The sequence below is a fragment of the Gymnoscopelus braueri genome (genome assembly GCF_963280865.1).
Source record: "Gymnoscopelus braueri genome assembly, chromosome: 9".
Classification (NCBI taxonomy): Eukaryota; Metazoa; Chordata; class Actinopteri; order Myctophiformes; family Myctophidae; genus Gymnoscopelus; species Gymnoscopelus braueri.
The window spans coordinates 28,546,529-28,561,528 of NC_137610.1; the positions used below are offsets into that span (position 1 = coordinate 28,546,529).

Genomic DNA, 15,000 nt, shown 5'->3' on the forward strand with positions numbered 1-15,000 from the left:
GGGTGCAGAGAGCGGAGGCTTGCTTCACCCCCGCTGACCCTGCTGTGTGGGAAAACCAACACACAATAAGTAGAAACAAGCTTGTGCTGTGTTGTTGTCACACCTTCCAGCTCTCTCCCTCCCTCTCCCCCTCGCTTGCTTTCTCTTTCTATCTGCCTGACTAATCATTTCTCTCCCCGGCCTTATTATGTGAACTCGCTGCTGGAGGCCAAGCAATGTTCCCAAGACACCAGGTTATACATTGACAACATTACAGTATCAGAGTTTAGTTTAGTGCAGCGGTTCTCAAACTATGGGTCACGACCCAAAGTGGGGTGGCGGGAAGGTGCTGTTGGGGTCGTGCATTGGCAACCAAAAAAGCCCAAAACTGTCCCTCATAAAGTTTGAGAACCCCCTGGTTTAGTGTATTTATTTGACACGAACATCACAATCACATTGGACGAACCAGTTGCATTGTTTAAAGTGTATAATAGCATCAATACCTGTCCACACAGGAGGCTTTTCTAAATAGAATAACACTCGTCTTAACATCGTGAAAATCAGACCCAATACATTAACTTGTGAAACAACATTATGATTGAATGATTATTCATGTCCTTTCCAATGGTCAGTCAGAAACTAGGAGAAAGTCACTTTCTTCTCTCCTTTCTCTAATAAATGGCCGTATGCTTTAGGGTGAGATGTTTTCCTATGTGTACATAGATACCGGATTGCGGTGACACAGGAATGTGGGACAGAGTTGTGAAACATGGTGACATGATGTGAAGCTGATGAGTTACTCTCCTTCTCCTCCACATTGTGTCTGTTCATTTCTCTTTCTGTTACCCTCTCTCTCTCTCTCTCTCCGAGGGGTTGGCTTGATTGAAATAACAGCCCCTCCCCGCAGTGTTGTTAAAGGAGAATTCCGGACAAATTAAGTGTTATCTTTCATGTCTCGTTACTCACCTAGCGACGTAAAAAGTGGCGTTCTTTTTTTCCATATATTCCCCTGTCGTCATTTTTTAAACACCCTCCGTTGTTATAATGGGAGCGAGTGGGTTAGTGAAGTTCGTCTATTATAACCAACGCAATGTTATTTTTTTCTCTACTACGATTCATTGTAGAGTCTCATGATAGTCAAACATGCGCTGAAAATTCCTGCGAGCCTGCCGTTAATGGCGAACGATTTAACACTGGATGCTTGTTTCTTTCCAGAACCTGGCAACTCGTGTTGCCAGATTCTGGAAACAAGCAACCAGTGTTAAATCGTTAATTTGTCCGGAATTCTCCTTTAACCCACTAAGACCGGGAACGCTTATGTGTTGGCTAGTCAAAAATAGCAGATCTACAAGCTCATAGCGCGGCAGTGCCGCGCTATGAGCTTGTAGATCTGCTATTTTTGAAAATTTGTTTTTAAAGCGAACATTTGTAACTCAAATCTTTGCTTCTGGGGGATTCTACAAATGTCTTCTAAAACAGTTTTTTGAAAAAACGAAAAGACGTATGTTGATATCAGTGGTGCTCAAACATTTTCATGTCAAGGACCCCCAACATTATATGTATTGGCCGCGGACCCCCATCTCAAAATATTTTGTTCCAGGGACCCCCCAGAAGCAAAGATTTGAGTTACAAATGTTACTTTTTGATAAATAATCCAAAGATTTGCACACATCAAGATTTTTCAAGCTATGAGCTTGTATATCTGCTATTTTTGAATAGCCAAAGTATAAAATCATGGTTTAAGTGGTTACACAGATGTGTTCCCGGTCTTGATGGGTTAAGACTTATGAGGTGGAGTTTTTAGGGTGATGTAACCCAGAGAGAAGTGCTCAGATGCAGCATGTGCCTCTCTGGAATCCACCGTCTACGTCCAAAACTAGGTGGTGGGTAACGGGGACTTAATCCACTCGCCATTTTTACAACGAAGAATGTCCGCTTTCTTTGGCCGATTACAAACTGTACAAATGAAGCTGGAATCATTGTGTAAACAGTCCTCCCACTCTCCCTCTTTGGCCTGTAATCTCGCTGGCCTCTTATAGTTGTGGTATAAAAACAGATAATAGTTTTGATAATAGATACATTACTGAACTGAGGCCAAGGATAAGACAAACTGTCTCTTGTCTTATCTCTCCTGTCTTTTCTAACACAGTGTTCGAGAACAAGGACAAGATCGTGATCGTGATGGAGTACGCCAGCAAGGGCGAACTGTACGACTACATCAACGAGCGCCGCCGCCTGAGCGAGCGCGAGACGAGACGCTTCTTCAGACAGATAGTCTCTGCCGTGCACCACTGTCACAAGGTGAGAGGATGTCCACGCTTGCACGCACACACACACACACACACACACACACACACACACACACACACACACACACACACACACACACACACACATACAGTACAGTATAAACACCGCACACTTGCATGTGGAGTAATTCACAAACATTCATTTTCACAGCCACTCCCTGTCTTACTTTTGCTTCTTTCGGTTTTAATTACACGCTGCCACACACACACACACACACACACACACACACACACACACACACACACACACACACACACACACACACACACACACACACACACACACACACACACACACACACACACACACACACACACACACACACACACACACACACACACACGTATATACATTCCTTCTTCCTTCATAATCACATCCCAGGGTGAGAGCTTAACCACATTAACCCATGGCGTCCCTATTTGGGGAATGTCATTATAGGCAAAACAAAAAATTAAAAAAATCCCAATAGCATTAAAACACTTTTCAAATCTAAAACAAATACCAGATCTACAAGCTCACAACAACGCATCGGCAAAGTGTTGTGAGTTTAACTATTCGTCGTATATATAGGGCAAAGTACTGTATATAGGGGCTTAAGTGCTTAATGTGACACTAACCAATGCATCTCCATAGTTCAACCACATATAGCCAGTCAGTCTGCCGCGCTGCGCGGAGGAGCTGCTTTTCTTGGCCCACGGGTGTCGGGGAGTCATCTGGTTCTGAGTGGGGCTGGAACACCGTGCCAATTGGATTCATGCTGTTACACTTGCTTAGCGTTTTGCACGCTGAACAGCTCCAGCGCTGCTGGCTCTGTTCTCGGCCGCTTGTCGATCTCCATGGTCTCCCTGGGGACCCAGCCACACCCACACCCCGTCCTCCAACATGCTAATCCCCCCCCACCCCAACACCACCCCTCCGACCCCTCCCAGGGGTTGCTTGGGTGGGTTCTCCCCTAGTCACTCTAAACATCCAGCTGGAGATAAGGATGATGTCATGGTTTCCAAGGATAGGACAGTCCCAGACAGCCGCGGGTGATGAGTCACATCACCACCGCCAGGCACCGCCTACTACCGCCACCTCCCCTCCTAAACCCGCCGGGGGTGCGGTAGCGCGGTTGCGCTTTCCATGACGCGTCGTTTCATTTTATTTCCCCCGGCAGACTTCTTCTGCAACAATGGCCACGCCTCAGGCGACTTCTCATTGGATAGCGCCGCATTGTTTTGGTGCCACCCACCCCAAGGGGAGACAGACAGAAAGACAGACAGACAGTGACAGTGGAAGAGCAACACAGCTGTTTCCACTTTGCTATTTAGCCTACTTTAATTGCCAAGTACTATGTGTGCAGTGTCGAAATAATAATAGTACTTGACAATGGGAAAGTAAATGTGCCTGTGTCAACTTTGAGTTGACAAAAGTTAGTGCAATTTGGAAATACATTCATAACTTGACTCCAACCCCATTGGTTGGTACTGTATGCAACTCGAGAGGCGCTGATTGGACAGCACGGGCATCGCAGACTGTTGGACTGTTGCTGGGCTGTACGCCTCGCTCGGGTGCAGCTACCCTCAAAGACCTCAAGTGCCTGCCATGCTGTGATGTGTAAATACTAATTAGAATCTTAAGTTATCAGAAACAACGTTTTGTTTTGCCTCTACTGTGTGAATGAGATGCATAGACAACTGACGATCCTTGGTTGTCATCTTCCGGGTTTGTCTTTGCGCTAAGCTCCGCCCCGTGACATTGACAAACGTGGTAGTTACAATGAAAGTCGCTCACCGGCGTTTGACTACTTCCGCATTTTTCTTGATTTGAGCACCAAATTTGGGTGCCCAAATGTGGAAGACTTGAGCACCGAGCAGGCGCACTATAGGGTTTCAAGCGGTAGAAGCATGCGCAGTGGCGTTTTAAATGCGTATAAGTATTGCAATCCCAGATTTGACCACCAGGCGCGACTGCAGCTTCACTGTTCTACCATGGTTCTGGGGGCTTAGTTGGAAATGACGCTTTTGTTGACATGGGAAACAGGAAGTGCCCGCCCCTTTTATTTACTTCACCACCACCAATCACAGCCATGTCAATATATGGTCTCTCAAAACAAACGACCAATGTGGGTGAAGTCACTCTCACTCTTTCTCTCTCTCTCTCTCTCTCTCTCTCTCGCACATCTGAAACGGTTTGCCCCCCCCCCCCAACCCCATAGTTGCATGACCACAACATGTTAATTCCCGGGTCTCTTTAAAAAACCGGCACTAACAACATAGTTGTTTTTTAATCCCAAGATGTTGTGAGAACATCACTCACCCTGGTCAGGGTAATTACAGGCTCATGTTTATGTGACACACATGTGAGCCACTTTTTCTCACGGGTCCATTTGGTTCGATTTGTAAACTCTCATAGTTATGGTGGTCCTTGAAATTATAAAGTTTGAGAACCACTGGTATTTTAGTTGTATAACAGACGTGAAGTCCACATAACCAGCTCTGACACTGTGATGGAACCGGTTCCGGAAACGGTTCCAAAATGTGATGGAACCGATTCCCCGCCCTCAATGTTGGAATCCGGTTCCGCCGGTTCCTCCGGCTTCCGGATCACAACCCTACTTGCAAGGCAGCTCTGTCCGTAATTACCGTAATTGCATTTATCGTTCAGTTTCACGAGTCAAGAAAGGAGAAAGAGATGCATCAAGGATGTTTAATTTTTGATTTACTTAATATGAATACTATTTGTTCTTGTCTCCCTCACAGAATGGGGTGGTGCACAGGGATCTGAAACTGGAAAACGTGTTACTGGATGATAACTGTAATATTAAGGTAAGGAAAAGGGTTTAAGCTGTAGAGCCGGCATGTTCTTTTGGGACTGTGGTTCTCAAAGTGGGGTCCAGGGACCCTCAGGGTTCCTTGAGGCGGTTCCAATTGGACAGAGACAGTTTAGCAGTCAAATTTTTTATGTTAATCAGATTAAAAGTTGTAAAAAAAAGTTCTTCAAAAACAACAAAATTAGCAGATCAACCAGCTCACAACAATGTGTTGCAATTGGCATGCATTGTGAGTTTGTAGCTCTGCTATGGTTTCGCTATGGTTAAGAAAATATCTTCTTGTTTCTATCTTCTTTTTTTTTGCCTCCAATGCTCTCTGACGATCACGTGGCTAAATGTAACCGTCCCGTGTCTCTTGTCTCCCTGCAGATCGCTGACTTTGGCCTGTCCAACCTCTACCACAAGGACAAGCTGCTGCAGACCTTCTGTGGCAGCCCGCTCTACGCCTCGCCAGAGATCGTCAACGGGAGACCCTACCGCGGCCCGGAGGTGAGGCAGGGGGACTCTGGGGTCACACACACGCACACATAAAGCTTACACAAACGGTTGGCCACTTGGTGTGAGAAGAAGTCTCAAGAACAATCTCAGTGGTTCTCAAACATTTAATGTGAAGGACCCCCAAATTAATATTTATTGATCGCCCATCTGCAAAGATTTTGTGCCAGCGAAGATTTTTGTGTTGTTGTTGTTTTTTCCTGGTAAAAACGATTCCAATGATTTTTCAAAATATTTCAAAAATATACAATCAGCTATTTCCGAATAGCTGAGGTACAGTATTAAGTGGTAAAAAAATTGCTGGGGACCTCCCTGGAACCTTCTCAAGGACCCCTAGGGGTTTTCCAGAACCCACTTTAGAGAACCACTAACGTAATTTGTAACCCATACTGCATAGTCATCTTCATCGCCGCTGTCAGTGTTGTAATCGTAACGTAGCTGACACATACGCACATGCATGCACACACACACACACACGCACACACACACACACGCACACGCACACGCACACACACGCACACACACACACGCACACGCACACGCACACGCACACGCACACGCACACGCACGCACGCACACGCACACGCACGCACACACACACACACACACACACACACACACACACACACACACACACACACACACACACACAGAGTAGAGAGTAGAGAGAGTTGTGGGTAGGTTTTAGTGGGTGGTGGTGGTTCTTTTGATGAGATTACACACCAGTCCCACAGGGAGAGTTCTCTCACATCTCCAAGTATTCGGGGGGAGTCCAGATACTGTCTATGACCCCCCTGCACCCCCTCCCCCCTCTTCCTGTCCTTCCTTTGAAGTGGGGAATTGTGTTATAACTGTTGCTGCTCGCACTGTCTCCTCCTTAGGAGGAACAGAATGAGCTCCGCTGCCACCGATAGAGCTCACAGTCAGAGCTCGGAGTCTTGACAAACCTTTTTCTGTTTTTGATGAGAGAAGGAGTGAAAACTGCTCACCAAAGCAGCTTATTTACCATTTCTGAACTCTCTGAACTCTCGTTTACAAACAAGGGCGTTGCTCCTTAAAAAAGAAAGTAAAAGAAAAGGAAAAATGTCGCTTTTGTCGCACAAAAAAACAAAAAAACATTTTAGCCATCCAAGTCTAACCGTTCAATTTAGTATAATTGACTGTAATTTTCTCGAGAGTGCTAAAAACAACAGCGGGGCCGATCGCAATCGAAATGATAGAATCCCGTTAGGGAGAAAACCGCAAATTACAGCAAACACGAGGCATGTAGAACTGAAACGTAACAATGGTACACGCCTCGTCCTCGGGGGTGGGGATGCACATTCCTGGTGCAGGTTCCATGAGCGCCCTAGAGGACTTTCACTTGTGACTAAACAGAGCCTGTATATCTAGCCTTCCTGCTCCCTGACACTTCTAACCTAAGGGACAGTCATCTGGAGACACGTTTCTCCAGAACGCTCTCACATTTCTAATGACCAACTCTAAGGCATGATTTAGTTGCAAGCCAGTGTCGCGCCTGCACACACACACACACACACACACACACACACACACACACACACACACACACACACACACACACACACACACACACACACACCACAGGCCAGAGTCTGACACAGACGTGTGCTAATCAGCGAGGGGCAGTGTGTCTCCGCTGAGCAGACAGCCATCTCTGCTAGATTCATTAGCTGCTGTGTCTGTCTGTCTGTCTGTCTGTCTGTCTGTCTGTCTGTCTGTCTGTCTGTCTGTCTGTCTGTCTGTCTGTCTGTCTGTCTGTCTGTCTGTCTGTCTGTCCACCACCTCCCCATGCATCCCCCCACACCTACTAATGCCCCGCCCTCGGCCTTATGTAACTCCTTACTTTAGAATGTCAGTGGTCAGAAAGTTACTCTTCCACTGAGAAATGTAGACCCTGGTGTCAGGTAGGACTGCTTGAAGCTCATAAGCACAAAAGACCGGCAGTCAAAAATTCTGGGTAAATATTTATAAATCACTCTGCTGCTCTGATGGTCATGATGAACGCTTTGTGGGGGGGGGGGGGGGGGGGATGGGCAGTTAGGGGTTAAGTGTCTTGCTCAAGGACACTTCAACACATAGACATGGCGCCAGAGGCGAACCGGTGACCTTCTGATTACCAGACGACCTCTCTTAACCACAAAGCTATGGCCGCCCTATGAACAGCTTTAAACTGCATGGAAACAAGACGTTTCTCCCCAAGATTACTGCAGTAGCATTTGTCAGCATTTCTAAGACCAGGGCAGGGGGGGCGGCAACACGGTACCAAAAGCTCTTCAACAGAGATCGTTTTGATCGCATTGATGTGCGACGGGGGGAACGCTTGTTAATGTCAGAGGAGATCTCTAGTGTTAAACTCAAAAGGTCTCTTGCGTGGCTGAGCAGAGTCGAACCGGTCCCACGGCAGGCACTGGAATGCCATGAATCACTGACCACGCCAGGACTAGGTACATGTGTTTCCATTGCACAACCAGATCTAACACACCTCCTCGTCTTTTTGCACACAATGTTTGTGTGGTACGGGAAAAGTTCCGTGACAGGGCATACCGCATAGCACGTCATCACCTACTGTATACAGCATTCCTCGTGTCTTTCTACGATAAAATCGGATAAATCAGACAAGCCTTTTTGTTTATTTGTTTATTTACTCATTTTCACCTCAATTTAGTCGTTGCTAATTGCCCCCATGCTTTTTTTGTATGGTCCCCGTCACTGCTGACCCCTAATGTTTGGTCTGGGGAGGGTGTAGACAACCGCATGTCTCCAGACACATGGAATAATCACCATCCACTTGTTTTCTTTCACCTGACTGTGAGGGGTTTCAGCAGGAGGAAGTTACGCATGCAGAGTAACATGCTATAACTCACAGTTCCAGCAACAGATCGCCCTTCCCGGTTGGCTTCTCAACCACGTTACATGATTTATTGATTTTATTGATTTTATTTGCACAACAGTTTATATATACATGTGCATGATATGTTAGTTCTTTCCATGGGAAAGTTGACAGTTGAAGTTTGACTATGAATTGAATACCAAGGACCTCAATGGAAACAATACCGCAAGGACTTTTTTGAGCAGACCCTTTAGACAAAGTATTTTAAATGTAACTGTGCTGTTTTACATTTTTCAATATATATTCAATCAATCAGAAAACAGTTGTTGTGCCGGTGGGGTAAGAAACCCTAAGGGGCTTTTGCGAGAACCTCACCGTTTTACATTACGTACAAATTATTTCGTATTTAATATTCAAATACAAAACAAACGAACAAAAAACTAAGTGGCCACTTGTGTTTGAGAAGCCGGAGGTACCATGGAAGAATCAAACCCCTGTCTCCATAGTGGTGCATAGGAACTTAACTTGTGCCCCCTGAAAAGCCTTCATTTTAATCAAGTCCAATTATGAACCTCCTTTTGAGCCTTTGTTTGTTCGTTCCACAGGTGGATAGCTGGGCTCTGGGGGTGCTGCTGTACACCCTGGTCTATGGGACCATGCCGTTTGACGGGGGAGACCACAAGAACCTCATCCGTCAGATCAGCAACGGGGAGTACAGGGAACCCACCCAGTCCTCAGGTACTGCACCATCCTCTATAGCCGGGTCACATGTCCTCTCTTCTAGCTTTGTTTCTGTAAAGCACACAAACACGCACAGACACACACAAATACACAGACAGACACAAACACACAGTGTTCTAGCACCTGGATTATGTTATTATTAACCACTTAAACTCTATATACTTCGTTGGCCGGGGTCCCCCTGCAGGGGTCTGTCTGTACCTGGCCCCCTCCTTTTTTCCTCTACACCAAATCTCTTCATCAAAAATAGTCGATCTACAAGCTTGTAGATCGACTATTTTTTGCCGAATGTTTTGGCTATTATGACATGCCCAGAATAGGGACGCGAGGGATTCATGTTCATGCTGCTATGCTCATGCACCTTTATACCTTATCTTATCTCTGGCACTATGTGTAAATATGTAGATAATTTGTTTGTTTTCTTTGATTGATCTCTCTTCCCCCTTGCTCCCCCCCCCCCCTTTTCTTCTTCCCTTTCTTTTTTTCTATGGAAATAACAAAACGATAGAACTTGCACAAAAACAATTTTCACCCACTTTATTTACTTCTATAAACTTGTGATGTGACAATAAAGCTGATTCAGATTCTGCGGTTAAAATCACATAGCTGTACTTACGCACTCTTGTACGATGTTGAGTGATCTTACCTCCGCTGTGCCTCTCTGCTCAGATGCCCGCGGTCTGATCCGCTGGATGCTGATGGTCAACCCCGAGCGGCGGGCCACGGTGGAAGACATCGCCAACCACTGGTGGGTCAACTGGGGCTGGAAGAACAGCGTGTGCGACTGCGAGGGCCAACGAGACCACGGCGGCTCGCCCATGCTGGCCCGCTTCATCGACTGGCAGAACCGCTCGGAGAAGCCGTCCACCGCCATCCCCCACGGGATGCTCCGCCAGAGGCCCAAGAAGTCCAAGAAGGAGCACAACGAGGCGGGAGAGCCCTACTGCGGCGAGGAGGAGGAGGACAAGCCGGGCCTGAAGAGACCGAAGGGCATCCTGAAGACCCGGGTGGCGGGGGAGCAGCGGTCGCCCAGCCTGGAGGAGGTGGAGCTGGGGCAGCGGCCGGCCGAGGACGTGGAGGTGCCCTCCAGCCCGGAGAGGGAGGAAGAGGAGCCTGTTTTGACGGGGGGTTCGCCGGCCAAGATGGTGCCCACCCTGCCCAAGAAGGGCATCCTGAAGAACAGTCAACAGCGGGAATCAGGGTACTACTCTTCCCCGGAGCGCAGCGAGTCCTCCGAGCTGCTAGGGGGCACCAGCATGTCTCTGCTGGCCAGCTCCCCGCCCAAGAGGGTGCCGGGGAGGAAGGGCATCCTGAAGCGGAACGGCAAGTACTCCACCTACAGCGGGCCCCCCTCCGCGGCGGCCGTGGCCGGGGTCCTCCTCGGGGACCCCCCTTCCTCCGCCGACTCGGGCCTGTCCCGCAGCCAGAGCCGACCCTCCAGCATGGTCGGGGAGGACAGCTCCAGCTTGTCCCTGTCCCCCAGCTCCCTCGGTGGCGCCGAGTGGCCCCCGTCGACCCCCCACCTGCGCCCCAAGATCAGGGCCTGCGTCTCGGCCGAGAACCTGCTGCAGCTCGCCAACTTCAAGGGCTTCCAGGCCGCACCGGCGCCGCTCCAGGGCTCCAAGTTTGGCCGCGGCACCCGAGCAAAGGGCTCCTCCCCGGGGGACAATGGCAGCTTCTCCCTGCTGGGGGATCTGGAGGACATGACTCAGGTGTACCAGCAAGCCCTGGACATCAGCAGCAACCTCACCTAGCGAGGCAAGGTGGCAGAGTGGGCATCTGGCATTAGCGTGTGCATGTGGGTCGAGTGTAGACATGTATTATGGGTTTCCATGACGACCAGTGTGTTGCTGGGATGCACCTTTTTGGGAAGCTGCGGTTTCCCAAACAGAGATGAAATGCTGATGGGGGAGAGAGATATGTTTACACCCACGCACATGCACACGCAAATGTACACATTTTTAATGCACTTCTCTGGCCAGGAGGAAATGGTTTTCAAGAATGTGAGTAGGCGGGAGAGAGAGAGAGAGAGATTGTAGCTGGCACGAGAGCATGCCACCCAGTCTGCCTTTCGTGGCCCACCAAGACTTTGCTGTGTTTTAAAATGTTTACATATTCAGCAGAAAAAGGCAAGTTAGAATCACAAGAAGCGCAGCGACCAGAAAACTGGTTGGCTCTCCTTGCAAAAGCACCCATTTTGAGATTGAGTTTACAAAAGCACCTTAAAACTCACACAGAGCACATGCTTTTGTGATCTTTACTTTCCTGATTACTTTTTTTTTTGTTTTGTTTAGAAACAAAACCAGGGTCTTGCTCCAAGATAAACTGACAATGTTGATTATTTATTAATATTTGCGTAGCTTTTAGGTTTTTAAATACCAAACTGGTGGGTGTTACTGGCTGTTACTGGAAGAGTCAAAAGCTCATTTGTCTCCCAACCCTTTGTGTGGAACTGACATATATAATAATTATGTTGCTCAGTGATGAGAAGCATAATATACATACTCGACATATATAGCTGTGGCTGCGCATGTAAAACTCGCAGACAAGTATATCTCCCTAAAAGTGTATGTCCTATATATGTGTATGATACTAGGGAATATGTAGGAAGTGCCTTTTTTTCTATTGATTCATAATACGATTATGTATGTCATTTCCTGAAAAGTGGAGAGAGAGAGAAGCCAGGCCGACCTGTCACCAGTTGTGCTGTTTAAGATTTTGTTTGTGAATGTGGAGAGAGAGAGAGAGAGAGACCCGGGACCTTGGAACACACAGCTGACTGGCCTTGATATTAAGGGTTCAAAGTCTCGGTCACACGAGACCTTTTGAGGCTGTTGAGAACAAACAGCCTCATCTACACCTTGGCGTCCGTGTAGGAGTATATACACACATTAACACAGATACACATAAGATAAGCGGACACATACACAGAGATAAGTGGGAACCCACAGGTACTGCAGTGTCGGAGAGATGACAAAGTCTCCCAACTTTGTTGTTGTTTTTCGTTTCTTCCCAACAACTGTCTCTCAGTCTTGTTGCCGTGCGGTTTAACAGCGTAGGTGCTAGAACACAGGCCCTGCTAGAGGTTCAACTAGAGTGACCTTTACTGAAGGTCGATGGCTCACAGACGGCCTCTCACAGCCCTGGAATGTGCCCTGGCAAAATAAACCCAAATGCCGACCTGAAGCCGCACGCCATTGTCGCTACGCGATGCAACACGTTGTTAGCTTGGAATATCATCTACAGAGTATGCATTTGGATCGGCTTCCGTCTTTGTTTTTTTGTTTTGTTATTGGTTAAGCGATTTAACCCGCCTTGACGGATGGATGATGGTGTAATATAAAACAAAGTAATGATTTTTTTTTTTTTTTTTTGCCACAACAAGGTGGTTTCCTCTGTTGGGCTTGGTTAATGTTTTACCTTCTTCCCCCGCTGTGAAAAAGAGCAAGTGGGGTTGTTTTTAGTGCGCTGATGACAAAGCACATTCCACAGACAAAGGCTTGGAGACGTGTTGGTGCTGGAGATCTTATCAGCCCAAAGCTCCGAGTCAGCACAGGTGGGACCTGCGGTCTGTACTCAAGCCCCTCCAGCTGTGTACACTGGTCCATTATGTCAACCAAGCACAATTAGCCAGCTATTGTTTTCATTTGGAGAGGAGGTAAGAGAAGGGTAGAGCGAGCGTAGCCATTTGTGGCTCGAGGGTAGAAAGAGAGTAATGAGAAGTGTGGACGTAAAAAGAGTGATGCCTTGAATCGGTGGTGAAACGAGAGAGGGCTTTCCTGTAGAGCACAGGAAACGATCGGTAGGAGTTGGGTTTGTTGAAGGAAGCAGTTATGTCGAGTAGTGAAAGTAAAAGAAAGTGAGCAGACAGAATGTAGAATGCAAAGTTATTGTTTTAAGCCAGGAGATAAGATAAAGCTGTTGAAACGATTTAACCCATTAAGACCTGGAACAGTGTCATTTTTAGATTTGAGCTAAAAAGCATTTTTTTACACTTTGGGCTATTCAAAAATAGCAGATATACAAGCTCATAGCGCGGCACCGAGTGCCGCGCTACGAGCTTGTAGATCTGCTATTTTTGAAAAATCGTGAAAATGTGTGCAAATCTTTGAATATATATATTTTTAAAGCGAACATTTTTAACTCAAATCGTTGCTTCTGGGGGGTCCCTGGAACAACATATTTTGATGGGGGTCCGCGGCCAAAAACATATAATTTTGGGGGTCCTTGACATGAAAAAGATTGAGCACCACTGATATAGAAACATATGTTTTTCAGAATACTGTTGACATTTAGGAGACATGTAGAACCGGCTTCAGGTCTCAATGGGTTAAGGTGGGATTGACCGTGTCACAGACTAACAAGGGTATTTTTTTATGAACGTTTCTGAGGTATAGGAATCCCCCCCCACTGGTGCTTGATGAAGTCATCTTTCACTCGGGTTTTTAACTGGCGTTTGTTTTCCTTTTCCTTTTTCTTTTCTTGGCGGCGGTGACGAGTGATTTTTTTTTGGTTCAAATGCCGAAGGACTGTGTGTTGTTGACACAGCTTGTCTTGTGGGTCAGTGTGTGACCTTTGTGTGTTGCGATCCGTTGTGGCCTTAGCGTAGTGTGTTACACTTTTCAACAGCGTGGACGAGCAGTGGACGGCGGGTGACTGACATCATTCCGAATATCAAATTATGTAGATGGAAAATTATGCAGTAAACGAGCCAAAGTCAAGTAAAAAGACCCCATTTTGAATGTTGTGAGTCTGCTTTGTGTGAAGAAAAGGTCCCGGGTATGGGTTTTAGTTGAAAGACCTGTGTTGCGTATTATATTGCATTTGTAATTGCCTTTTGTATTGCATTTTTATTGTCAACTGGATTTACAGTGATGAAATTATACTATGTTAGTATTTTGTTTTATTATGCTTCTGTTTTTGATTCTCCAAAATATAAGAAACTTTATATTGCTTTATGTTATGGCAGAGATTACTTCCTTCCTAAGGGTTTGGCCAAAAAAAAAAAAGCAGAGAGAATCTGATCTGAAATCAGTGAAGTCTCAGTTTTTTTGTCTCCTCCCCACATTTTGATACACCACCACAGTGAGGCCAGAAGCTGGGCTGAGATCAGCTATGCAGATTAGTAATCCAACTGCTTCCAGAGTAGGAAGGAAAAGGCAGACGCCAGTTGGACTCGGCCCAAATGGAAGCATATCTTTCTTATGAATACAATCTCTGTGATCTTACCAATAAGCGGATATGTGCCGTCACATTGACAGCTTGTCTCCAAAGAATGGTCTTCTGGCTCACCTCTTACCAAAGCAGTGGGGGGGAAGGGGGGGGGGGGGGGGGGGTTTGGGGTGGGGAGTGGGAAGGGGGGGGTTCAAAACGATGTTGGAACAACAAAAAACATCGAGAGAACAGGGATGTTATAAAGCAATGGAAAGAATCTGATGATGAAACTCTCAATCTGCCAAACTGGAAATAACTGGTGCATATCCGTTAGTTAGCAGAAAGTCTAATCATAGGAAAACTTGACTGGATATTGTTATGACAATAATAATAATTAAAAAAAAATAGTATTATGTTATTTAAGTATTATTTTTGTTACGGCTCATTAATATTGTTGGCTAATGCCGCGGTTTTGATTTATTTTATTTTAAATTTTTGTTCTTTCGGTGTCGGTTTGTGAATCTGGACTGCCAAGGTGGATTAAGTTGAGTGCCTTCGCAAACTTTTACTTTTTTTTTTTCTTGGATAATGAGAATAATTACCAATGTGTTTTTTTTATACTTGTATTTATTGGTGATCAAGCCATTTTGTTTGA

General features: G+C 46.4%; 1 protein-coding gene across 2 annotated transcripts in view; it reads left to right on the forward strand.

Moving 5' to 3' along the window:
* nuak1b (NUAK family, SNF1-like kinase, 1b) overlaps window positions 1–14,501 on the forward strand; it is a 28,660-nt gene extending 14,159 nt beyond the window's left edge. The window contains exons 3-8 of one of the 2 annotated variants that reach the window (XR_013933722.1): window positions 2,129–2,280; window positions 5,034–5,099; window positions 5,474–5,593; window positions 9,056–9,188; window positions 9,861–13,111; window positions 13,511–14,501. Coding sequence is in view for 1 of the 2 variants with exons in the window: in XM_080437121.1 (XP_080293247.1) it covers window positions 2,129–2,280; window positions 5,034–5,099; window positions 5,474–5,593; window positions 9,056–9,188; window positions 9,861–10,945 (1,556 nt within the window). In the remaining variant the exon portion in view is untranslated. The other variant, XM_080437121.1, reaches the window with a different exon arrangement.
* The last annotated feature ends 499 nt before the right edge of the window (window positions 14,502–15,000 follow it).